Source organism: Apium graveolens, chromosome 3 (genome assembly GCF_009905375.1).
Source record: "Apium graveolens cultivar Ventura chromosome 3, ASM990537v1, whole genome shotgun sequence".
Taxonomy (NCBI): Eukaryota; Viridiplantae; Streptophyta; class Magnoliopsida; order Apiales; family Apiaceae; genus Apium; species Apium graveolens.
The window spans coordinates 837,391-850,055 of NC_133649.1; the positions used below are offsets into that span (position 1 = coordinate 837,391).

Consider the following 12,665-nt stretch of genomic DNA (forward strand, 5'->3'; position numbering starts at 1 on the left):
TATCGATTATTTTAGGATTTAATTAAATAAAAATTAAGTTAGGAGAATAAGTCAATTTTGATATCAGTTAAAATATTATAAATTTGAAGATTAACTACATTTAAATGATAAAAAAGCTTAATTTTATTATTAATCTACAATAATGTAAAATTTGTAATCAAGGTTGATTTTGATTTGAACAAGGATATAATTTATTTATGACAACATTATTTCAATTTTGTTTATGTTTTTGTCATAAAAAGCTATACAATCTAAATTTTGATTTGCAAACTTATTCGGAGTTTGGGGGGCCTTCAATAAGTTTATATTAATTACATTTAAATGATAAAAACTTAATTTTTATATTAATTTACAATAATATAAAATTTGATATAAGTTAGAATATAAATTTGCAAACAAGGTTGATTTTGATATGAACAAGGATATAATTTATTTATGACAACATTATTTCACTTTTGTTTATGTTTTTATCATAAAAACTATACAATCTAAATTTTGATTTGCAAACTTATTCCAAAGCTCAAAAAACTTATATAGCCCCAAAATTACTTTCTTCTAAAGCTCAAAAAACTAGCAGAAAATTTTAAACAAAGCTTTAAAAGCTAAGAGAGGCGATGAAGAAATCTGATATTAGCTTGATCGAAACTGATGATGAAAATAGCATGAACAAGATGGTAAAGATTCAAACTTTAAATCAAGAAACTGTTGAACAAGGCGGGGATGAGAGTTCTGAAGCATTAAGGTCAGATATGAGCTTAAAAAGAAAGCACAATCAGTCTGATGATGAAAAGGGCAAGAACAAGAAGATAAAGAGTGCTGAATCTATAATGTCAGATATGATCTTAAGGAGTTGTTCGACACGTAAACAAAAGAAGAGTAAGAAGAAGAAGAAGAAGAAGAAGAAGAAGAAGAAGAAGAAGAAGAAGAAGAAGAAGAAGAAGAAGAAGAAGAAGAAGAAGAAGAAGAAGAAGAAGAAGAAGAAGAAGAAGAAGAAGAAGAAGAAGAAGAAGGGTTCATGCATGGTAAATTTATCAGCATTGAGGTTTGGGAGGGTTTTAGGATGTAAAAATTTATCTTATGTTAATGATTATGGAACACAGTGGAATCAGGTTGTGCAACAACATCCACAGGCGGTTAGAGACAGGGTTGATTTAAAACAACTTCTGTTTATGAGAGACCGAGATTTACTCATCACTTACAATGACCACCATCGTCCGGTACTGTTTATGAATTTGTCTTTGTTACTTTAATTTATGTTGTTTTTAATGCCTTAAGCTTACTAATTTGGGATCTCAAATTAGTCACTTTTTATGAAAAATTGTTGATTTTCGGTGGTAAATTTGAGATTTTGTTAGCTTCCACCAAATTAAAAGTGGTTATTTTTAGACTCCGCCGGCTTAAAAGTGGCCATTTTTAGACTCCATCGACTTAAAAGTGGCTAATTTGAGACCCGTATTTGTCAGTAATATATTTGAAATTTTAATAGGTATGTAGTGGTCAACTCGATAATTAAGTCCATTCTTAAGAAACCTTAATTTAGCACAAGCTCATTGCGTTCCTCTGTGTAGTTATCTAACTAACCTACTATTCAGCAAGATATCCTCCCGGATTGTGTAGATTACAGTTTTATAATGTTGTAGGTCCAAGCTAAGCACCTGGAAAATAGAGTTATTGTGTTACATTTTGTGCCACTTGTTCTATGGTCCGAGTATTATATGAGATTCGAAACAGCAATCTTGCTGGATGTATACAATGTTTTGCACCCTAAAGGTGGTTTCGAGGTCGTTTTCATTGGAGTTGAGCTCGATACTGCTAATGCGGCTTCCAACTCTCCTACTATGGAGGAATGTTTTGAAAATAAATTTTCTAGCATGCCATGGACTGCAATCCCGTTCTCAGGTGTCAAATCCATCACATATTGGGAAACAGTATTCCCTCTATCTGGTTTTCATACCCGCGATACTCCAGCCTCATTTGTCATCGATCATACATGAATGGTTCTGCAATGTAATGCCCACAATATCTTTCATATGTACGGAGCATGTGCTTATCCTTTCACTGATAAAAGGATAAAATGCCTTTTACATGAAGATGCTGAAGCTCGAAAGCATCACTCCATTACAAAGCTCTTGGCTTCTTCTGAACGTGATCATCTCATCAACAACGATAATCAGGTATGCTTGAAGATAAGGTTGTAGGCTTGTATTTTTATGAAGATTATCCAAACCACGAACTTATGTCTGAAATTCAGAAGGTCTATGAACAGTTGGCTCATAAGAAAAACTTTGAAATCGTGTTTGTTTATGTTGGCGACGCATTTGTTACTTGTGAACGTACAAGTGAAAAATCGTACTGGAAAACGTTAAAAAAATGCCTTGGTTGACACTCCCGTATCAAGACCTTGTTTGTAAAAAGTTACAGCGAGTTTTTTTATTATCCTTCGTATACGGATGAGGATGAGGATGGGCCGGACCATTGCTTTGCGATTATAGGACCGCAAGGAAAATTTGTTGAACCGTTTGGTGATGACATGTTAAAAAAATAAGGTCTCCCAACTTATCCATTCACCCAAAAAAAGTTGCTGAATTAGAGGCTGAACGTTTAAAGGAGTTAAAGCTAGATATGTTTTGGAGTCCAAAGACTACATTGGTACAAAAAAAATGGGTCCATGGTGAGTTCCTTTGACATTATAATGTTCGTTTCCAGGCCAACTCTCCTCTTGTGTATGGAACTTTGTATTCTACCCTGCTTATTGACAGTTGTGGTGAGCTTTGCAGGTTCAGTTATCGCAACTTGAGGGAAAGAGAATCATAGTTATAGTTGAGGATGATCAGCATATTCCGGATGTCAAGTTTTGGCGGATGCTATGAGCAAGATATCTCCAAGTGAAGGGCACTAGTAATGAGTTTGAAGTGGTTCACATATGTAACAACAATAAAGGATATTCATGTGGTCAGGACATTGCCCCTATGTCATGGCTAAGGCATCCTTCTCGAAATCCTCCTTGTCAATACATGATAGATGTACTCAAAATATTAAATCGTGTATTCAGAAGAAGTGTTGTTGGACTTCTTGCTTTTGATCGCGATGGAAGGCTGGTCAGGAGTACACAATATCCGGAAATTGTAAAGCAGAATGTGGATTTTCCCTTTGGTGTGACGAAAAAGGAGTTCTTGAGGGAACTAGTAATTCTGTTCGAATGGTACAATTGAAAGTATTGTTCAAGGGATATCTTATATACTCGGCATTTTGCTAAAGTCAGTTTAGCTTTCTGTTTCTTAGAGTTATGTACATGCACTCACCCATGTAACGGAGATATTAAAATGGGGGATCATGAATTACCCATAAAATGAGATTGTCCTCTTAATAGAGATGTCTATTATGTTCTTTTCTAAAATTACGAAAGGTAGTTAAGTTTTGGATACTGGGGGGTTAAATTCACCTGATACAAAGGCCTAGCATTTTCATACAACAATATAGTTTTAGTGTAAGCAGGATCTTAGTTCTCGTTTTTAGAAAAGCTCTTTTGGGACTTTTTTCTTTTGATCGTGATGTGAAATCAGGAAGAAAGTTCATAAACCTTGTAAACAACACGTTGATCTTAACAACAATGGGACATCATCTATATGAAATGTGAAAAACGATGCATAAAGTTATAGTAAAAAGAATTCATGAAGTTAGATGATATGAAATTATAATGATTTTAAAGGAAAAGGACTGGGCTGGGTTAATTTTTTTTTAAAAGGTCTTACTTGTCCAAATTTTAAAATGATTCTCACAAAGAGTGGAATGAGATGGTGCAACAACTTATGTTTACCAGAGACACGGATTTTCTCATCACTTATAATCACCGCAAGGTATCAACCTAACTATATATTATTATCTGTGTTACTCAGATTCTTATGCATTGTCCGTATCAGATACTTGGACACTCGGATATGGACACTCGGACATGACACTTATTTCTTGTTGGATCCTTCAACTAAAGTGGGAACACTTTGTCTATTATAAAATTTATATATAAGTCAAATAACAATTTAAACTAAATAGGTGAGAAAAAAAAGATGCAAGAATTAGAAAAAAGTAAAAGGATGCCTAATTTTCAATGTCCTTGACAAATCATAGTGTATGTTTAGGAGCTCACATCGCCCACTTATATGACGTTTTTTGATAATCCCAGATCACCCTGGGGTCCCTTCCTGGTTTAACCCGTACTCAAGCTTCGTTTGGACAGAAATGAAGGCGGCGTGCGGTGTAATTGTAAGGTGGGAACCTACAAAACAGAAGCGGAGGGGGTGACGTCCCCGTGGCACCTCCGGTGTGAGAATGAGATAGGGTTTTGAAGGAGAAAGGGGTAAAACGGGAATTATACGAATATGTTGTGGTGTGTATATGTGTGTATATCAGAGATGAAGTAACCCCTAATACTCCTTTTGTTCAGCCTTTTATAGGCTTCCCACTGGGGTTGTAGGGGTTTGTACCTTTTGATCTGGACCGTAGGTGTGTTTTTGGACTGTAGGACGTGTAGACGTTCATGATGAACTAGTGTACTACTGAATCCGGACCGTAGGAAGGTTCTGGATCAGGGCTACCTGGACGGTAGTGATATTGCCACGTGTCCTGGGATCCTCCAGGGTTACTGCTAAACGGACCCTGGACTCTTCTGATTGGGCCTCAGGCTCTTACTGTTGGGTCTGTGCTATTATTGGCTATCATTTTATTTTATAAAGAGTGTTTGGGTAAATAAGATATGGTGACTCAAATGATCATATTTAGACTTATGATGAAAGTAAAGCTATCTCAATATTTTCATTTTCATTCTAACTTATTTCCTATTTTAATGATTTTTAAATTGAAAGTATGAATATGAGTTGTCCGCTTGACATTGTTTAATTAATTTTATTTTATTTTTCTTTAAATCATCCATTCATAAAAATTTTCCGGTAAATTCAAATATAATTTTTTTTATAAAAAGTATATAATAACTTATAAATTAACACTTATTTAAATTTCTAAGTAAACTTATTCAAACTCCTAAATTACTTATTACTCCATCTACCCCTAGATGGTATATATTGGGGTATAGAGACTCGACACACATTTCAAACCTCCTTTAAAGTATAATTCTGTAAGGAGTTTTTAAATTTTTTCTTTTTACATAAAAAAATGTTGTTTAAAGTTTAATACAAAAAAATAAAATTTAAAAATAAATTATGAAAGTATACTTTATATTCACTTTAAAATACGTGTCGAGTATTAAAAAAACCGTATACAATTGAATGTGACAGGGGGAGTAACACTTAGATGATACTTCCTACGTCCGCCTCATTTCTTTACACGCCGAAGAGAGTGGCCAACATACATTGTAGAATTTTCTATTCATTTATTCAATTATATTATATTAAATTTTTTATTTTTTAAAAAAATTATACTTATCTATACTATTATATTAAAGAAGAAACAATGAAAGTTTGGTTGGTAGTCGGTATGGTCACCGTAAATATAGTAATATTTAAAATAAAATACTCTCATAAATAGATTAATATTTCTAATATATTATATAAATATAAATAGAATTATAATATGTCAAATAGTCTTGATTTAAACAAAATAATATATAATTTCACCCGGGCCGTGCTAAAAAAATCATATTATTGAAATTTTTTAATAAATAAATTTCTGAACTTAAAATTTTCACTTCAAAGCACGAGTTTTAGGCTAGTAAATTATAATTTACCAAACACCTCAATAATTCATAAGTAATTTATAAGTAAAATTGTCCAAACACCTAAATAACTTATAAGTTACGATATTCATATCACTTATAGGACACTTTTCAACTTTAAGTCATAAGTTACTTTTTTTTAAGAAAACCAAACGAGCCCCAGGTCTAATCTAAGTTTATTGTTACGTTTTGCTAAGATGTCGTACTTACCATACTTGTTCATTAATATATTATTACATGTCCCCGTATCCGTGTCATAAAATAGTACAGTGTCCCAGTATTCCAAAATTTTAGATGTTTCAAGTGTCCGACACTCTCCGTATCCGAGTCAGAGTAACATAATATATTATTATTATTATTATTATTATTATTATTATTATTATTATTGTTTCATCATCATCATCATCATCATCATCATGCATTTTCTTTATTCACCTCTTTTTGGCCAGTTTCACACACCAGAGAGTTTCCAAGTTAAAGGCTAAATGTGTTACGGAGCTAAAGCTAGACATGATAGGTCCATGGTGAGTTCTCCTGACATTCTTCTATTCCACGCTGTATTCGAATCCATCTCAATGCTTCCATTCAAACCTATTCACTAGTTCTTTTAAGAACTCCTCCTCCATATCACCAAAGGGAAAATCCACATTCCTCCTTTCAATTGATGGAAATAAAGTCCTCCTAACAAGCCTTCCATCACGATCAAAAGCAAAAAGTCCCAAAACATCTTTTCTAAAAACGCGAACTAAGATCTTGCATACATTATATCCCGCACGATAAGGAGGATGCCGGGAGGGGTGTCTCAGCCATGACATAGTTGTAATATTCTTACCATATGAATATGTTGTTATGTTTTTACATATGTGAATAACTTCAAACTCATTCTCTGTGCCCTTCACTTGGACATACCTTGCTCTTAGCATTCGCCAAAACTTGGCATTTGAACTGTGACAGTCATCCTCAACAATAACTATGATTCTCTTCCCTGCCAGTTCTGACAACTAGACCTGTAAAAATGAACACAAATGTCATTAGCAGAGCGAAATATAAACTTCCACACACAAGAGCCGAGTGAGAATAGAACCAAATACAAGAATGTCAAAAATAACTCACCGCGGACCCATCTTTTTTAAAGAATGTAGTCTTTCGACCCCAAAACATGTTTATATTCAACTTTTTTATACATTCAACCTCTAACTTGGCAACTCTACTGCGGGTGAAAGGATACCCAGAGATGCCATTTTTCGTTAGAATGTCAGCGCCATAACGTTCAACGAACTTTCCTTGTGGTCCAATCATCAAAAGGATAGGGTCTGGCCCCGGTCCAAGCGAATCCATAGGATATTTGAAAACCCGCTGCAATTTTTTACAAACTGGGTCTTTAAACGGCAGTGCCAACCAAGGCATTTTTTTGAACGTTTTCCAGTATGATTTTTCACTTGCATATCCAAAAGTCATTAATATGTCATGGATGTAAACAAAAACGATTTCAAAGTTTTCCACTTGAGCCAACTGGTCATAGGCCTTCTGAATTTTTTATGGAAGTTCGTGGTTTGGATAATCTTCATAAAAATACAAGTCGATGACCTTATCTTCAAGATTATGGAGAGGTACTGCCTATTAAGAAGAGAAGCAAAAAGTATCCGGGAACATATAGTCAATAATCGAAATTTATAAGTTCGTGGAAAGATAACATAGATTACAATACATGAAAGCATGGAATGATAAATAACTCCAGTAGAACATATATTACTTCAATAGGGTAAAGTAGAGCATGATTAATATGTCAAACGTTGTGCAGAGGAAATATTTATTGGTTAAAAAGACTAGAGTATATAATGATGGATAAGTCAAAATGTTGCGCTAAGGGAACAAATTTTACATTAACAGACTAAAGTATAGTATGATGGATACGTCAAATGGAAGGTAAAGGGAACAAAACTACACAAATGAATACCTGATTTCTATTATTAATGAGATGAGTACGTTCAGAAGAGGCGAGGAGCTTTGTAATAGAGGGACGCTTACGGGCTTCAGCGTCTTCACGTAAAAGGCATTCCATCCTTTTATCTGTGAAAGGATAAGCATGAGCCCCATACAAATAAAAAAGATCGTTGACGTTACATTGCAAAAGCATGCCACTATGATCAAAGACAAATGAGGTTGGAGAATAGCCGGAAAGATAACCGGATAGTGGAAATAATTTTTCCCAATAAGTCCTGAATTTGATATCAGAGAATGGGACTGCCATCCATGGCATGATCGATAGTTTATCTTCAAAACATTCTTCCAGGGCATGAGGGTTGGAGTTCGCGTAGGCAGAATCGACCTCAACCCCAATGAAAACGACCTCGAAACCACCTTTACGTTGCAAAACATGGTAGATATCCATCAAGATTGTAGTTTCATACCTCATAAAATATTCGGGCCAAGGGACGAGTGGCACAAAATGTAACACAATTACCTTACCTTCCAAGTGCTTAGCTTGTACCTATAAAACAACAAAGAAAAAGTAATGCACAAAATCTAGGAGAAAATCTTGCTTATGAGTATATTTTTTAATTAGTTTACCACATGATTTTACCTGACAAGACTATACTTTTAAATTAAAAAGAAAACGTATTTTAGGAAGTAGACAGACAGAACAGCAATCAGCTTCTACAAGGCTAAGGTTTTATAAGAGTATACAACAAATGTTATTAAAACAAAAGGCATTACTACATATACACTCATGTTAAATCAGCTGAAATTCATATATGAATCTCAATTACATGCACTAACAACAAAAAACAATCATAATTTACTGAAAATAACACAATATAAGACATAATACCGGGCGATTAAGGTCATTGTAAATGATGAGAAAATCTTACTTAAGAGTATATATCTTGATTAGTTTACAGCATGATTTTATGTAAAAGAACCATACTTTAAATCTTGAAAAAAAACGTGTTTTTGTGAATTAGACAGATAGAGGGCAATCAGCTTGTGCTAGGTTAAGGTTGCATAACAGCGTGCAACAAATGTTATCAAAACAAATTGATTAGTACACATGAACTCATGTGAAGTCAGCTGAAATTCATATATAAATCATAATTACGAGCATTAACACAAAACAAGAATCACAAGTAACTGAAAATAACACAACACAAAACATAATAACGGGCGATCCCGGTCATTGTAAGTAATGAGAAAATCTCGCTTAAGACTTAAGAGTATACTTTTTAATTATTCACTGCATAATTTTACCTAATTATTTGTGAATTAGACATACAGAGGAGCAATCGGCTAGATTAAGGCTGCATAACTGCGTACAACTAATGTTATCATAACACTTTGCATTAGTACACATAAACTCATGTTAAGTCAGCTAAAATTTATATATAAATCTTAATTACGGGCACTAACAACAATTAACAATCATAATTTACCAAAAACAACACGAAAGAAAACATAATACCGGACGATTGTGGTCAATGTAAGTGATGCGAAACTCCCTGTCCTTGCTAAACAGAAGCTCAGTTAAATTAACCCTATCTCCCTTCTTAAACTTGCACTTCTGATTCAAACAGCTCCAGTTTCCGAGAAATGGAGGTTTTTGGACACAAGTCTTACCCTTTTTTCGAAACCTCTTCAACTTAAAACAAGACAACATATCAACCATAGGAACCTCTGAAAGGCATATGTCATAGCCTATTTGTTTATTCGAGGATTTAACTCAACTCAAATAAGAATGTAACAAATAAATAGTGGATCTACCGTCAAAGAGATCTCACAAAGTAACATCTGTCAAAGGATTCAGAAACAAGGTTCATCTACAGTCTTGAGGAATTACTTCACTGGAAGAAGATCAAGAAATTGATCAAGCCTCAGTGATATAAATCAAGATTGTGGATTTAATCAAGTGACAAAGATCTTGTCAGGGTATCAAATAGTTACAGGGATTTAATCTGAAGAAAATCAGATTATCAAGTCAAGACATCAAGAAACGTCACGAAAATTAATCACTCATGAACCAGACAGTACATCGAGTGTCAACATTGAAGTGGTGGAATTGATTCATAATTTTCAGTGATTTTCAGAAGATTTTCAGAAGAGTGGTTGCTGTTGAAGAGTAGTATTAATTCTCTATTAATTAATTAAGTCATATAGTTTAATTAAGAAAATAAATTATATCTGCAAAGATTAATTTATTTATTAATTAAATTAATTGATTTATTAATTCTGAATTAATATTATGAATTTTCAGAATTAATTTTGAATTTATATTCAATATTAATTCAGCATGACAATCAATTGAACTGGTATGACAATCTGGATTGTCATACCGAAAATCATACTATTTCAACAGATTGTCATACCGAAAGTTCTACTAGTTCAGGAGATTGTCATGCTAGTACAACAGATTGTCATGCCGATTATCATGCTGGTTCAGGAGATTGTCATTCCGATTGTCATGCTAGTTCAACCGATTGTCTTGCCAGTTCAATTCAATTATGTTTATTGAATTATAAAAGAAACGAAGCAGAACACAATCTCTCTTAACATTACAACAGAAGTTAACCATTTTCAAGAACAAAAGAAAAACAGAGCTGCAAATATTTCATCTTTCATCTGTTGAATTCAGATCATCAATTTCTAGTTATTTAAATTAAATCCAAACCACTAGAAATCATTCTCTTGTTCTTATGTAACTATCTAGCGGATCAAAATTCCTAGAACTTAATCTCAAATTGCTTTTAGCATTTGATCTTTTTATTGCAAAAATAGAAAAAGTTCATGTCGAATTTATTCTAGAATTGTGATAATTAATTTGAGATTAATCCCTTGTAATCAATACCGTTATTGTAACACCTTTCAAGTTTAATAATATTTTATTTCACTTGAATTTTATTTCAATTTTTTATTCCGCACTAAATTCGATTAAACGGTATAGTTTGTATTCAACCCCCCCTTTCTACAAACATATTGGGACCTAACAACCTCTTTTTTAGATATAAGGTTCTTCATCATCATATACTTCATCTTCTTTTTCTCCTCAGTGATATTTTCTTCTTCAGACAACATCTTCCCAGTTGAGGAGCTCCTTAAGCTCATATCTTGTTTTAAGGTTTGGGTTTTTGTCTTATTCTTGTTCTTGTTCTTGTCTTTCTCATCATTAAATCGACTTCGCTTCCTTGAACAACTCCTTAGGCTCATGTCTGATTCCATTATGTTTGTCTTCTCCTTCATCAGATCTAAAGTTCGGATTTTTACCGTAGTTTCACTCAAAAACAAGATTATTTATTTTATATTTAATTTATATATAGACATCCGTACGTCCTTTGTTCGAAGCAACAATACAAATAATTTGATCTTCTATATAATTAATGTTTTAAACTTTTTCATAATTTATTTTTTTTCAAGATAAAATTGAAAATATTAGTTTTTACGTCTAGCGGATTAGGACGAAAATGAGTTAAATAGGTGTGAATAATAGTTTGATCAGATTGGACTTAAAATTTATAAATACTTGTCCATTATTAATTCAGTTTCGACACGAATTTATAAATACTAGTTCAGAATGATTCGTCAAATTTGAATTAAATTTTTTATGCTTTACTTAAATTCAAGTCGAATTCGATTATCAATATTAATATTTGACGAATATCTAAGTAATTTGTTAACTAAAGTCCAGATGACGAATTACGCTTTACTCTATTTTTTTGTTAATATTAGAAGTTCGTAGTTCATAATCATTTGAAGACATTTAGAAAATATTATATAATTAATTTCTTTATATGATTCAATTTCTTAATTTGATTTTTAAACTATCAAAATTGCTGATACCATACATAGTTTAATTTGATTTTTAGACTATCAAAATTGCTTATACTATACCTAGTATGATTTGGGGGGACTCCGTTCATAAATATGATATCGTACATGTTATAAATGTTTGAATTAGAGTTGTTTATTGAAAATAATCGTTCATGAAGAGTTTCAATAAGACTTACTATTGTTTAACAAGTTATTACGATGTAGCAGTTTGTTCTATTGACAATCTTGTATATTTGTATAACGAGTCTTATAGAATATTTTTGTTTTTAAATAAATTTAATCAACGTTGTTTATTTTTAAACAAATTAAAATGTTACATGTTTTTAATTAAATGTTACGTTTTACATTAAAATGACTTGCACCAGAAATTTATTAGAGCGAGTTAAGAAATTTGATCCAATCTTAAATAAAATCTGAAAATTCCGACTTAAAAAAAATTCAATTCAATTTGACCCGACCCGTGATCTTAAACGGGCCTTTTTTTCTTGAGCATATTATTTTTTTCGGTGCTAAGTTACTCTGTCAATTTAAGTTATTATTTTTTTGAATATCTAAATTACTTACGAGCTTATATAAAAATTATAAATTTGTATTTAATATAACATTAAAAGTACTCAAATAAAAGTCTGATTCAACCCAATCTGCATGCTAAAACTATTCTTATATTTTAGAATAAGATCTGCCTAATCCGAATTTTGAAAAAGGCACTATCGGACTTTTTTCAATGAAATTGTGTTTTTCAAGTTTCAGATAAAACTGACCTGAAGGATTATTATGCATTTTTGACCCCGATTGTGACTTTGTTATCTGGATTGAGGTTGATCCAAAGGAAAGCACCTCAACTTCATTTGGATAATCAGATATTCAATTTTCCTAGGACTTTGTTTTTTAAATTGAAATTGATTTCAAACCCACCTCAGCTTCATTTGGATAATTCAATATTCTAATTATAATCTAGTAGCATGTAATATTATAAAAATTGAGAAATGGAAGATATCGATTGAATTATCGATTTATAATAATTAGAGAAAAAATGAGCGTTGGTCCAAATGTCACAATTTGAGACGGAGTCTCGTGCTATATTTTTATTTCATCAAAAACGGTGTTGTGTGTCCCTTTT

General features: G+C 32.5%; 1 protein-coding gene across 1 annotated transcript; it reads right to left on the reverse strand.

Annotated features, from left to right (window-relative positions):
- Nucleotides 1-6,297: 6,297 nt before the first annotated feature.
- Nucleotides 6,298-10,936, reverse strand: LOC141711227 (putative nucleoredoxin 1). The gene is made up of 5 exons (XM_074513635.1): nt 10,691-10,936; nt 9,186-9,362; nt 7,683-8,216; nt 6,839-7,081; nt 6,298-6,726 (listed from the first exon to the last, which is right to left on the reverse strand). The coding sequence occupies exons 1-5, from the start codon at nt 10,934-10,936 to the stop codon at nt 6,298-6,300; spliced, it is 1,629 nt and encodes a 542-aa protein (XP_074369736.1).
- Nucleotides 10,937-12,665: the final 1,729 nt, after the last annotated feature.